This window comes from Pygocentrus nattereri, chromosome 1, assembly GCF_015220715.1.
Source record: "Pygocentrus nattereri isolate fPygNat1 chromosome 1, fPygNat1.pri, whole genome shotgun sequence".
Classification (NCBI taxonomy): domain Eukaryota; kingdom Metazoa; phylum Chordata; class Actinopteri; order Characiformes; family Serrasalmidae; genus Pygocentrus; species Pygocentrus nattereri.
Genome location: NC_051211.1, coordinates 37357339 through 37371414, shown reverse-complemented (window position 1 = coordinate 37371414; position 14076 = coordinate 37357339). Strand labels below are relative to the sequence as shown.

The 14076-nt window shown below is 39.6% G+C and overlaps 1 protein-coding gene across 2 annotated transcripts in view; it reads right to left on the bottom strand.

Annotated features, from left to right (window-relative positions):
* Positions 1 to 13868, bottom strand: part of tafa5a (TAFA chemokine like family member 5a) — a 150002-nt gene extending 136134 nt beyond the window's left edge. The window contains exon 1 of one of the 2 annotated variants that reach the window (XR_005130809.1): positions 12720 to 13846. Coding sequence is in view for 1 of the 2 variants with exons in the window: in XM_037541926.1 (XP_037397823.1) it covers positions 12720 to 12831 (112 nt within the window). In the remaining variant the exon portion in view is untranslated. Of the gene's footprint in view, positions 1 to 12719 lie in introns of both variants that reach the window. The other variant, XM_037541926.1, reaches the window with a different exon arrangement.
* Between the last annotated feature and the right edge of the window lie 208 nt (positions 13869 to 14076).

The window sequence follows — 14076 nt, the reverse complement described above, 5'->3', positions numbered from 1 at the left end:
ATTATCTACACATTAATAAACAGTAGGCCTATAGTTTGGTCTGTCTCACCAGTGAAAGCCAGCTATTTCACCTCCAATGGACCGATCTTGCTGTCAGCATTGAAGCAAGTCGCACTAGAATGAACAATGCCAAACTACCATAGACCACACAATTTAGAGAAAATCAAGAGAGTCTCTGCAGTCTTCTCTTTAATCCACTGCTGCTGCAGTTAACAGACCCCAATGAAGCTTTTAAAACTTTAACAGAGTGCAAATGAGCAGCACCCGTGGGAACTCTGAAGTAGCTCTGGCTCAGAATGCCCAAGTGCCACTCCGGCTGAGTGGAGGAAAGCCTCTGGACCTGCCTTTCCCTACTGAGGCATTTCTTACAAGATTTGGGCATCCCATTATTTCAGCTCTAGTCACACTCAATTTAAGCTCAGCATAAACTGATCGGCAGCTGTAATTAGCACTGACTCTATAGTTCTCCTATACCACAGGCTAGTATGCAGATTCTATATTTTATTCCATATTCAAAATTCAAACGCATAATGCTGAGTAGGACTTGAGTGGAGACTACATTTCTTAATGTGTCAGTCATAAGTTTGGGGAAAGCTTCTTTTCTCAGTACATTTTCAATTAAGCAAGAAAAATATCTGCTTTATTAAAGGAGAATTTCACTAATTTGTATGAAAACTCAACCATTCATATGTCAATAAAATCATTTAAATGCTGTGTATTCATAACCACTCCATGTAATAACAATCCACAATGTAGCTTTTAGAGAAAAGCAATTTTTTCCTTTCAAAAAATATCAAACCACCAGTGGCATCTTGGCTGTAAATACATCTCAGTATGTGCTAATGCACTTGTATAGGTTAAAAATATAAAATAAATGCACACTAACTTTGCTCTGCTTTAAGCTTAGCTATAGCTACTTTTCTCACATCTCTGGCAGGAAACCTCTATGCAAAACTAGAATGGTATCTTGGAAAATATCTTTAAATGGTTGATTTTTTGTGAGGCTGAAGTAAGCTTCTCGTTCACCATCTTCTTGTTCAAATTTTCCTGCCCACCTTAAATGGTGCCTAAGATGCCAGAATAGAACTGTGACACCATTTAAGGTGGAACAGGGAAAATCAAACAAGAAACTGACTTCAGCTTTATGGCTTTTTATTGTTTGACCATTTCTCATTGCAGATCAAATGTATCAGGAACCAGCTGGAGTGCTTACAAATGAAAATAAGTCTGTTTGTCTTTTAATAATCAATATATGTCTTCAGTCTTTCTCTTTGTCTTTTTGTTAGTTAGTTGCCAAGCAGTATTGTTGTCTGCATTGCTCTGGTGACCAGCAGTCTTCAGGGATAAAGGGTAAATTAGCATTTATAGGTTACATTAACACCAGCATTTATAACCATTTAGTGTTAAGACAATCAATAGAGCTTTATTTTATTGCAGAGAAGGATTGTTTTATTTTTTCCCAATAATCTAATTCTGCTGTGGAGCCACAAACGGACAGTAAAAGAGTCACATTTTGCCAACCCCTGTTTTAGAGACATTAGAAACTCTTTGGACGTCTGGTTCCTATCACCACTGAGAACAATTCTCACTTGGTCTGTTTCTCTAGAGTGGAGCATTTCACATCAAACCACTCTAAATGACCCTTTTAACATCTCAACAATTTAATTACTACTGATTTTTTTTAAATTCTCCTTTAACATATAACGGCTATGTGCTAATTCTTTTGGATTAGCCTCAATATTCAGCTTCATGTGCGTCGGAGTATCTTCATTGGTATGAAGAGCAGATTTTGCCTTAACAATGACTTGGCCATTTTTTTAAAACTATTGCTTTTGAAGCTCTTTTGTCCCAGCAGGGGTTTAAACACCTGAAAAGTTTGAGTGCTGATCACAAGTGATAAAATGCTTGGCCTTTGACAAGTAGCATGTACCATATTGATTCTTTTTTCATTATAAACATGCTCATTTGTTTTACACAGACCTTAAAAAGCCACTTGTCCTTAACTTTTGACTTGTTCAGTAGGTTAAGTAATATGACACCCTGATCTTCCTATCAGCTGTTCATGTACAGGTAAAAAGCGTGCCATTATTTCTGCTTTTTGAAGAACATCCAGGCTTTCTTAAGCAAGAATTGTTGCACCAGCATGTGCAATATCCAAATTCCCTCAACAAACTTCAGGCTACTTAAAGACAGTGAGCATCTGTCATCTTTCTTTTGTGAACTTGTCCCCTGTGGATGGACTTTGGACGGACCGTTGGCTGTTGGCTTTCATTAGATGTCTCCCGGGCGTAAATGAATCCCGTTGACAGATGGAGAAACAAGCATAAGACAGCAAAAAGGAATGGCTTTTGTCTGTGGTAATTGAATTCCACCTTTGCTAAGGACTTATGTCCTTCAGATTGTTTGCTGCAACCGCAGCATCAGTGGTTGTTGACACATATATGATGGTGAGGAGCTCTGCAGTCTCTGTCAGACAATTCACAACAACTGAAAACAAGATCATCAAGCAGCACTGATTGTGTACACTCTTAAAGTCAACATGAAATCATAGTGCATTTTCCTTCTGTGCCTCATTCACCTCCTTTCTTTTCTCTCTTTTTATGCTTTCTAAGTGCAACATGCCGAAAGTGAAAGCAGTCATGTTAACATTTCAAGGCACAACTATTCATACAGTGAAGGTGATAAAAAACTAGACATGAATTTATTTCTTATTATGAATTATTTCTTATTATGAATATAAATCTTACTGATTGAGTGGAGATAATTAGCTAATAGCTACTGAATTGTGAAAGCCTGGCTTAGGCTACCAAAATATATTGGGGCTTTAAGGCTGAAAAAGAATCAGAATCAGAATCAGAAGTTTTATTGCCATTGTCAATGAACAGGATTCACAGACTAGGAATTTGCTTCGGCATGAAGGTGCAACATAAAAACAGCAGGTAACAGCAGGTAACAGCAGGGAGCAAATTTGGCCTCGCTCTCTCGCTCTCTGTGAAGATAGGATGGCCCTCCCTCCCCCATCACTCAGCAAGACACTAGGTGTTGCAGATGTAGCAGAACTGAGGATTAGGGTTCTCCTGCAAGTGTGTTCAGCTGTCCAAAGATGTTAGGTTAGCAGCAGCTTGAAAAAGTGGATGGAGGAAGCGTGTGTTAGGCTTCACCTTCCAAGCACTGCGGTATTCTTGTTTATTAAATGATTCTTTCTTTTCTAGATGGACTTAAGCCGGGTGTTTAATTGAGAAGGATAACAAAGCATGTATAGGTGACCTTGTAGTTAGCATTGCCACATTTATCACATCTTTTAATATAGCAGCTCTGTTGGAACAGAACCTTGCATTTACAGAATGGAGAAGGAAGAATGATAGTGACTTTCAAGGAAAGTTAATATAACAAGACCAGATATTTTTTGTATTTTTTGTACTTCCTTTGGTCCATTAATCATGAAATGTTCACACAGTGTATAGAGCAGCTGATTTTTTCAAACAATGAAATGTCAACAAATAAAAATGTTTTTGATATGACACTGATGATAAATCCCTGCTTTAAAATAATATGAATCAACAGGGAAAGAATGTATTGACTGATTCAGATTCAGATTCCTTTACTGAAATTGCAGTTGTTACAGTTGCAGCCATTTATGTAAAAATAAACACTTTACTAATAATTTAAGACAATATAGAGAATTTACAGTATGTACACCAGATTTAAGTACTTCAGAATATAGTAAGGTGGCGGTGATTGTGATAGTAATGTGAAACATCAGGAATAAAGCAATTACAATTATTTCAATTATTTAAATTAGGTTAGTGTCCCTGAGTTATTGCACACACAATTGTTATTATTGCACATATGAACAGTTTGGTATTGAGTTTTGTGAATCACACACTTCAAATTCAAAACTGGGAAAACAATATCAGGTGGAGCATAATTCTGTTTAGTATGATGCTTCATGGCTTACTATAATAGTTGTTGCAGTTGTCCTTGTGGTTGTTGGCCACTACTTCACTGTTGTTTGTGGTGTTTGTGTTCTTTGTTTTGTTTTTTGTTTTTTTTGTAAATGTGGTAGTGAGAAGAACCCAGTTAAAGTGTAAATAATCTCTACATCTATGCTTCAGCCATGAATGCTTTCATTTGTACCAACTGCAGTGAGGTGGGACAAGCACAGAATATTAGCAAAATCGTATTCAAGTTAATGAGAAACTGTAGCACAAAGCTCCACTGGATATGCTGATTTTTCAAAATTTCATAATTTAACAGTTGAGATGTAAAGTCCATCTGAATCTGAATCTGAATATTGGTAGAAAAACTTACCAACTGATTTATTTACAGTGATGTTGATAGGAACCGAGGGTCATGATGTCCACAATGAAAATATAGCCATTTTATTTAGTATCCAAAACAAGCAGTTAACCTACATGTGTTTTAAATACAGTAACATGCAACCTTTTGAACACATATTTTGTTGATTTTCTAAATAAAAATAGGTTAACACATCCAGTTTACAGAATAAAAGTGTATATGGCATTTTTTGCAAATCTTTTGTTTTTAAACATAACATATTGAAAAAATTTAAATATAAAAAATAAAATGTGCCATAATTTTGCACAAATTTTATGTTTTATTTTTATTCCAATACATTAAATTAAAAAAATAAATAGTAATTGTGAATTGAAATGTGCAGAGGTGTGTTCTCTGTAGAGCAGGAGTGTCCAATCTTATCGACAAAGGGCCGGTGTGGCATTCCAACAAAGCGGGATTGCAGACAATCAGTTGTTTGAAGGCTGAGCTACTGATTAAATATATTCCTTTGAAAGGAAAACTTGCAGACACACTGGCCCTTTGTGGATGAGATTGGACACCCCTGCTGTAGAGGATGTGTTAGCTTACTTTCAGTTAAAAATGAATTAACAAAACATAATTTGATAAGGGGTAAGTTTTTTGCAACAACTGTAACCAATTTTGATAATGGTATGGCTATTTTGCCTAGGTCAAACACTGCAAATGTAAGACGTTGTTTGAGGAACATTTTTAAGAGTGTAAGTTTGGAGTATTCTGGAATATTCTAATGCGTGTGCCCATGCATACTGAAGAGTATCTCTATATTAATCAATATTTTATGAGTCTCAACACCCATAATCATCTGCCCATGGTCTCCTGCCCATCTGTGATGCACTCATCGCAGCTTGCTATGGAGCATTTCCGCTCCTTAAAAAGTGACATCTGTTGTCATAAAACGCGGTAAGTTCCTCCAAAGCTATTGAAATATTCATTTACAGTGCTACTTCAATCTCTGTAAAAAGGCTCATCATGCGCTCCTTTGCTCGGGATGAAAAACGGCAAGTTCAGTGGGTGACGAATCCACCTTCTGGCCCCTTTTGATGCAGACAGTTGTTCGGTGGCTTATTCTGAGCTGCTAGCCTGGGGGCTGGGCTGAAAATAGGCAGGAATATTCTAATGTGTGTCCACTCACCTACAAGAGCAATTCTGTTCTGAGGCGTTGGATGTTTGCTGTGGTTTTAGATGAGAACTTCCAGAAAGAAAGAAAAAAAAACACAAAGGCAAACGGTTTCACTGGCTCTTCAGGCTGTTGCAAGGCAAGACTTTGATTACCAAACAACACCAGCCTGACTCCTCCCCACTGCCCCACAGCTACACTTTTTTCTCCTCACTTTTTTCTCTCGGTTAGAATCCTTTATTGATTCTGGGAGTGCACACAGACCTGTCAGAGCAGCCGAGTGTGTGTGTATGTGTGTGTGTGTGTGTGTGTGTGTGTGTGTGTTGGAGGGGTGTAATGCACCTCACATAGGGTGGTGTGTTTTGGTTGTATTGAAAACAGGAGGTGTCCTGTGTGTGTGTATTTGTTGCAGTGTGGTGCTGTAGGCAGGCCTCTGCCAGCGTGGGTTAGAGCTGCAGCAGCTCTGATTCATCTGGGTCTGTAATTGACCCTGTGTGTGCGTGCGTGCACATGTATGCCCTTTGTCAATGCCTTTCTTCCCTTTTTCCCATTGTGTCTTCTAGTGTTCATTACTTGTGCCTTTCTTTCCTATTTCTTCCTTTTTCTGTGTGTAGTCAGTAGTCCCCCCTAACACACACATACACCACACATGCTAATACACAAAGAGCACAGAGCTACTTCCAGCATGACTAAGACTTCCATAATGCCTTGTTTTAGTGGGATCTCTGTGTGTGTGCTAATAAATCTGCTTATAATGCAGCCATATTGTTTCTGGATATATCGGCTTAGTGCTTCAAGCTGACTGTATATTTACATGAGCTCAGTACAGTGTGTATGAATGACAAGCAGTGTACACTTTAAAAAAGGGATTTTCACTGTCAAAGGTCTGTAAAATATGATGGTCAATATACATAAAAAAAAGCCTTACATGTATTATATTGTAACACTCCTGTTGATTTACAGACATAGAATGTAAATTCCCCAAAACAATAGTTTTAATAATTGTCACTGTTATTATTAATTATTTGTATTATGGTAAAATACAGTCAGAATAATTAATGACTTTTTATTTTTACAGTGAAAATAAACTTTTGAAAACTTCTCTGGCTTATTTCAACATAAACTGTCTTGATTGCATTCATATAATAACAGTTGATAGAGACCATAAATTCAACTGCGGCATTAATAACGGAGCATTAAGAATAGAAAATGTGCAATAAATTTTAAAGGCCACATTTTATGTTTTTTTTCTTCCCCAATATGTTTAATATGTTCAATTGCTGTAACTCTCTGAATCAGCCTTTATAGGCAGTAAATGTTTCAAATGTTTGGCTCTTTCCTTTGTGATTTAAGTGCAGAAATTTAGTACAGTTTGAGGAGTTTCCTTGAAGCAGGGCTTTAAAAACATGTTAACATCACTAATTGTTGTATCACCATTAACACATTATCCTAGTTTGACTCTTCTAACCATCTGTGATACTGCAGATTAAAGCACATCATTGACAAAACATACTTTTATTATTAATTTACAGGTTTTGGCACTGCTCAACATGTTACCATTATTTTTACCATTTTTATTTAACTAGGGTGATAATAACATGTTAACATTACTCATATTGTTTCACACCATTTTCCTAGTTTGACCCTTCTGACCATCCATAATAGCGCAGGCTTAAGCCCAGCTGCTCCATGATGTATGTTACTTTGATAGAATCCATGACCGTAGCCCTCTCATTCAAATGCAGCTTTCAAATGTCTTTTAAGGGGAAACTCTCAGGAAACCTACAGATAAACCAATGAGCAACTAACTAACAAAAGCATAGCAAAGTGGAAAGAGAACGATCTCCTCAAGATCATGCATAAAAAAATCCACAAGCAGGTTGAATGAGAGCGAGAAGATATAATGCTTAAGAACTGAAACCACTGACTGTATAAGCTAACCACCGTCGCTTCCATTGGACATTGGAAACTGCTTTCACCCCGAGGAAACCATTATTTTCATGTTAGGGGACATTTTGCCTATTCACATAGCTGTAATAAAAAATCTGAATGGAAAAAAAATAATTCTTTGTCAAAATTGAGCAAATAACACAAATGTGAATAATTTTATGTAATAATAATTGTGAAAAATTACATAAAATAATGTGATTGATTTCAACTCATCAAACCGCACTAACAATAGAAGCCTTCAGCAACTGCCCACTGGCGTCCATCATAAAACAGTATGAGTCACTGTGTTTTCTGTTGTTTTACTAAAAGCAGGGAAACATGTTGAACTTGCTTTCCATGGTAATCAACTGTATGGTACACATGCTAAAGATAAAGATTAGGTAGAAAAATGCCTATTCCTTTAAACGCTATGTCTGTCCACATCTTAAGACTTCATGTTTAAAAGCAACAATGAAAACAATGTTGAATGATGTCTGTACAGGTCAATGAGTTAAAAATACACCCATCATTCAAAATATGAACATGCTTTCAGATTAAAGACAACACAATGTATGTCAAATAGAGATTAAGGGCTTCCCTGTACTCCCCAATACTACTTCAAGTTCCATAGGTTTACGCATCTGTTCACACACAGTCTGCCACATCTCTGAGATTTAGTCATGATGTACTGTTTTCTTCATTGCCGCTGAAGGTCAATGTGCCCAACTCATGCAGTGCCAGGGTTAGAACTATTGCATATCAAGTAGCAACCAGAGGAGGGAGCCAGTGCACAGAATAAACCTCATCAACATCTTCCTTCCAAATCACTAAATAATCCTTAAAATCAGACGCTATTGTCATGCTTCAGATAAACCAAAGCTGTGATGTAACACCAGGAGCGTTCTTCTAGTTCTAGTCGGAGCGGTCAGTCATCCTCCTTGCTTGCTCTCTCCATTTCTTTCTCTCTGCTGCACACACACAATGCCGGCTGATGGTACAACGATGGCATATTTATGCAGTGGGATGCTAATGTCAAGAGGCAGCTAGCATATGAGTCACTGCTGGAAATGCTGACCTCATTTATATATTTGTTTCTTGTTCAGGTTGCTGGTGAGCCGACATGCATGCCTGCCTGTATGTGTATTTTTCATTATGCACAGTATAGTCACATGAATTATATACAATGGCCCACATGAATGAATCTAATGTGAACAGAATGCACATTAGATTACATGAATGGACCTGAAAAGCTTTTCATTCTTTGTGTATGTGTGAGTGAATGCTTGCATGGATAAATCTGTCCAATTAGTCATGTCGCTGTGTGTGCTGACAAGAAGTCAGAGTGGTCAGAGGTCGGAGCGGTCACGCCTAGGAATGTACTGACACGGAACTTCCGGGCCGACATGATAACGCTAACATTTTGTGGCCAGTATAGATTTTGCTACCTGACCATTTTACTCTATAATCTAAATGAAGTGCAGTGAACATAAGGGTAAATCCTTAAAGATGGAACAGTGATGAATTTCACAAAGCCATGGCACAGCTTACCTCTATCTATCTATCAGACATGCTATATTATACATACACGATTATATGTCAATTAGGGATGACGATAATTAATTGCTTGATTTTGTGTAGTTAATTGTGATGAATGACATTTGTCTTTTCATGCAAATTTGACCATAAAGAAATATTATTTTCATTTTTAAAGGCATTTTGTTATAGCTATACACTTTACCCTGTTCTTCAGTGGTCAGGTCCTCCATGAACCCTCACAGAGCAGGTGCTATTTGGGTGGTGGATCATTCTCAGCACTGCAGTAACACTGATGTGATGGTGGTGTGGTAGTGTGTGTTGTGCTGGTACGAGTGGATCAGACACAGCAGTGTGCTGGAGTTTTTAAACACCAGGATTGAGAATAGTCCATCAACCAAAAATATCCAGTCAGCAGCATCCTGTGGGCAGCATCCTGTGACCACTGATGAAGGACTAGAGGATGACCAATACAAACTGTGCAACAAGAGCTGAGCTATTGTCTCTGCCTTTACATCTACAGGGTTTACCAACAGCTTCAACAGGTGCATCTAATAGAGTGGACAGTGAGTGAAGACAGTGTTTAAAAACTCCAGCAGCACTGCTGTGTCTGATCCACTCATACCAGCACAACACACACTACCACACCACCACCAGATCAGTGTTACTGCAGTGCTGAGAATGATCCACCACCCAAATAGTACCTGCTCTGTGAGGGTCCATGGGGGTCCTGATCAATGAAGAACAGGGTAAAAGTGGCTAACAAGTATGCAAAGAAACAGATGGACTACATCTGTAACTGTAGAACTACAAAGTGCACCTATATAGTAAGTGGAGCTGATAAAATGAACAATGAGCATAGAAACAAGGAGGTGGTCATAATGTTATGCCTAATGTTATCGGTGTATGAGTGGACATAAGCTTCATCAAAGTTTATTTCTTTCTTTCAGTAATTTAATTATGAAGGGATCACATGAACCTCAACAGGCATTTGCATAGATAGAACCATGGGAGGTGAATAGACTGTAGTGTGAATAGAGTTCTGGTGTGATTAATAAGGAGGCCCAGCAAAAGAGCTCATGGGTATCCTTGGGTTCTTTGAGATTCATTGCTCCTGGGCACCCCCTCTGGTGCAGTACTGACCACCTGTGGAGATTTCTCTTCAGTAATTCTGACCTCTAATCCATTGCTGGAAATGTCACTAATAAACCAGTGATCATCTCTTTTGATAACGATCACTTTCCAGAATTTGGTTGTTTTGAAAAACAAGTAAACACTGCTGGCAGTAAGGGGTGTTAGTAGCTACATTAAGGTTTTCTTGTTGTGAAAAGCAAGGATTTACACAAGACTCTGTGTAGCTCCCAAATGTAGTTATAACTGCCTGTTATGTAGCAGTTAAATATTGAAGGGAATACTGCATGCTGGCAACTGGGGATTAAATCTCTGCATATACAGTAAAGGCAATATTTCTGGCTGACTTTAGAAAAACTCTACATTTAGTTTCATCTTCAATATGATTACACTGTCTCTTGATCACTGTCTCATAAGAGTGATCACAATATACTGTACATGAAATTAAGTTAATTCATTTTCATTTTGCACTTTTTTCCCTTTGACGCTACCCACTAAAAATCTGTGCATGGACCAGGACCTGAATTTAAAAATGCTGCAGTTTGGTAAACAATGTTTCTCTTTCTTCTTTTCATTCACACAGCTTATGGACTCTTACTACAGTGAAGACTCTGAAAGGGAACTAGAGCTTCACATTTGATTGTTGTTTTTTTTTTGTTAGTTTGCTGCTCATTGATTTATCCATAGATCTCTTGAGAGCACTGCCCAGTGAAGTCTGCTTAAGGTGCTGCTTTAAAAGCTATTCAAAAGCTGTATTTGAACAACAGGGCTGCAACTGCAGGTTCTATCATAGCAACTGGGTTAGCTGGGTCACAGCCTGCCCTACCATGGATGGAAGGGTTACACTGTTAAAATGCATTAACTTGGTTAAAGTGCCATTGATAATTTATAGTGTTGCTTCATTATTAATGCATTAACAATAAATAAGATATACACATGTTAATATTTAAAAATGTTTAGTCTTCCAGGAGTCTCTTATAGCACATAGGGAATGTAGCATTAGCAGTTTTGCTCTGATTGATAACAGTGTGTGTGCTGTGATTGGTATAGCAAGGCTGTTCCAGCCTGGATAGGAAATTGAACCTTTGATTATCTGGGTGTGAGGTGATTGAGCTGTCCACAATTCTCCATTTGAGTGACTCAGTACTAGTGACTACACATGCATCAGTACAAGTTAAAAATATCTTGCCACATTATTGGATGCAATTATCAATTGCAATTACATTTACCCATAGTCATTTTAACTCTCTGAGGGCCGATTGCCTGCTTGCCTGGAACAACAGGCAGAGGAAGCTGAGACAAGGCCCCACATAAAAACACCAGGAGAGAAATGAAAGAGAATGACCAAAGAGTGCAAGGAGTATGCCACAGACTGCTGACCAGAGCAAACAGCCTGACCATTGATTGCACACAAGCAGAGGATCAATCATGCACTGAGAGGAGAGAAGAAGGCAGATGAAGCGCTGAACAATCAGATAGATAGATAGATAGATAGATAGATAGATAGATAGATAGATAGATAGATAGATAGATAGATAGATAGATAGATAGATAGATAGATAGATAGATTAAGAGAGAGAGGGATAGAGGGGAGTAGAAAGAGAGAGGGAGAGAGGAGATTAAATGTTTTCTGTGATATATGCCCACGCAGAGAGGCTGGAATTAGACAGAACAACACAACTACACGGCAAATTAAATTTTGAGACTGTTATTCATTTTAGGTATGTGTGTGTGTGTGTGTGTGTGTGTGTGTGTGTGTGTGTGTTTGTGTTTTAAGGACTACATCACTCCTTTCAGCTAAACTTTTAATAAGATTTTGATTGGCCTTTCAGTTTCCCCTTCATTTTAGTTGTTCATGGCAGGATGAAGTGGTTTTAGAATAAAAAGCTATTTTACATCGTGATGATTTTTTGGTAGGATTCTGCGGCGTAAATTGCCACAGTGTGGTCAATTTTAACAGAAAACTCTCAGTGACAGTGGCCAGCAGTGATTCCAACCCACTGACTGCCCTGCAGGTATTATTACTATTATCTCCCTGGCACTGTGTGTGTGTGTGTGTGTGTGTGTGTGTGTGTGTGTGTGTGTGTGTGTGTGTGTGTGTGTGTTTAACTCTTTGTGAGCACCAAATGTCTCCAGGATGATGAAAACATGAATATTTTTTTCATTGTGGTGATATTTATCTGCTTCTCATGATGGAAGCACCTTTTCAAGAAAAGCGATGAATTCCATTCAGTTATTGCCTTTTGATTATTTCCATTTTATTTATATGTGGTGGAATAGAGATAGAGCGAGAGAGAGGATGAGATGAGTAGATAGATAGATAGATAGATAGATAGATAGATAGATAGATAGATAGATAGATAGATAAAATATATACAGAAAGAGAGAGAGTGAGAGAGAGAGAGAGAGAGAGAGAGAAAGAGAGAGAGAAGGTGTGTGTGTGTGTGTGTGTGTGTGTGTGTGTGTGTGTGTGTGTGTGTGTGTTGGAGGGGTGTTTTTATCACCTCACATAGTGCGTGTGTGAGAGAGAGAGAGGGAGAGAGAGAGATTACATTATCCTGAAAAAGGTTCATATTCTCCTCCATGGTTTCTGTAGATGTCCACACACACACATATGCACACATACACACACACACACACACACACACGGGGGTCTCCTCTGTAAACTCACCGCAGTAGACGATCAGCAGAGTGATCAGTAGAAGCACAGCCCAGAAAGTTGCGGACATCCTCGGCCAGGCCACTGAATCCTTCCGCCTGGTCAGTCTGGACGCCGGAGCCATGAAGTAGACTTTACTGAGGCTGGAGAGGAAAGAGAGGTTTAGCAGCCCTCTCCGCCTGAGAGGGGACGCCTCTCTCCACGGCTAATTCCCAAAAAGCACATGGTGAGAAAGATTAGAGCGACTGGCCATGGATGCCGGAGCAGCAGGACAAAAAAGACAAAAGCAGAAGCCCCACAAAAGTCTGCGAAGTCTGCGAGGGCAGATGTGACGTATCCCTTTAGAGACGCGTGTAAATCCAGCACAGGCTCGTCAGCGCGCGTGTGAGGTGTTGGGAGCAGTCAGCGATGCTGCGCGCGGGATCTAGACCTCGCTCGGGGTTTGCCCTCGTTCAGCCGCGCGCGCACTGTTGAAAAAAATATTTTTGCCGGTCAAAACCAAAACACGTAAACAAGCAGTTTAACTGGGTTTATTCACCAATCCAGAACCTGGCGAACACTTCAGATCACGCGCTTCCCTTTCCCATTGTTTCTACAGCGCAGAGGAAAACGAGGGGAGCTTCATTTTCGCCCTAAAGATGAGAGCAAACGCGCCGCAGCGCCGCTGAGAGCACCTGAGGCGGCTGTGGACGGAGCTTTCCGCCCTCTCTCACCTTCTCCTCCTCCTTTTGCCTGTAAATGCTGTAAAAATCCGGCTGATAATTGTGAAAGAAGTCTTCAGAGAGCGCCAGCGACGAGGAGCAACAGGACTACGGCTACAGGAGGAGAGCAGGAGGGAGCCGGAGTGGATCTAGCGCGCGACGCAGCGGCAGCGCGAGCTCCGCTGATGCGCAGACAGGCTGATCAGCGCGGACAGAGGCAGAGTTGTGAGAAAAAAGAAAAAAAGAAAAAAGTCTAACTTCCTCTCTGGCTCTCACTCTGTTTTAGCTCTCGGTGTTATGGCATTTGAAGGGTTTGACGCAGCTCCCGCCTACATTACTCCGACCAGCTACTGACAGGTGGTATTGGTGTGGGTGGCTCGAGCTGTGTGTATATGCGTGCGCGCGCGCTTGTGTGTGTACGCGTTTCATCTTTTTTAAGACGTGCTAAAATTGTGCTGCGCGTGGTCTATATGTGTATGAGGAGGTATTAAAATGGAGTGAATGAAGTTTTACAATAAAGAAGCGAACCAAAGGCTTCAGTGGTGCAGTTCAGCACCATAGGGAGTGGACAGCTCCCAGATCTTTCACCCACAGGCAGTGCTCATTGCTGCTCCTTCAGCCCTCCTGCAGCGTATATGTATTATAGATAGATAGATAGATAGATAGAT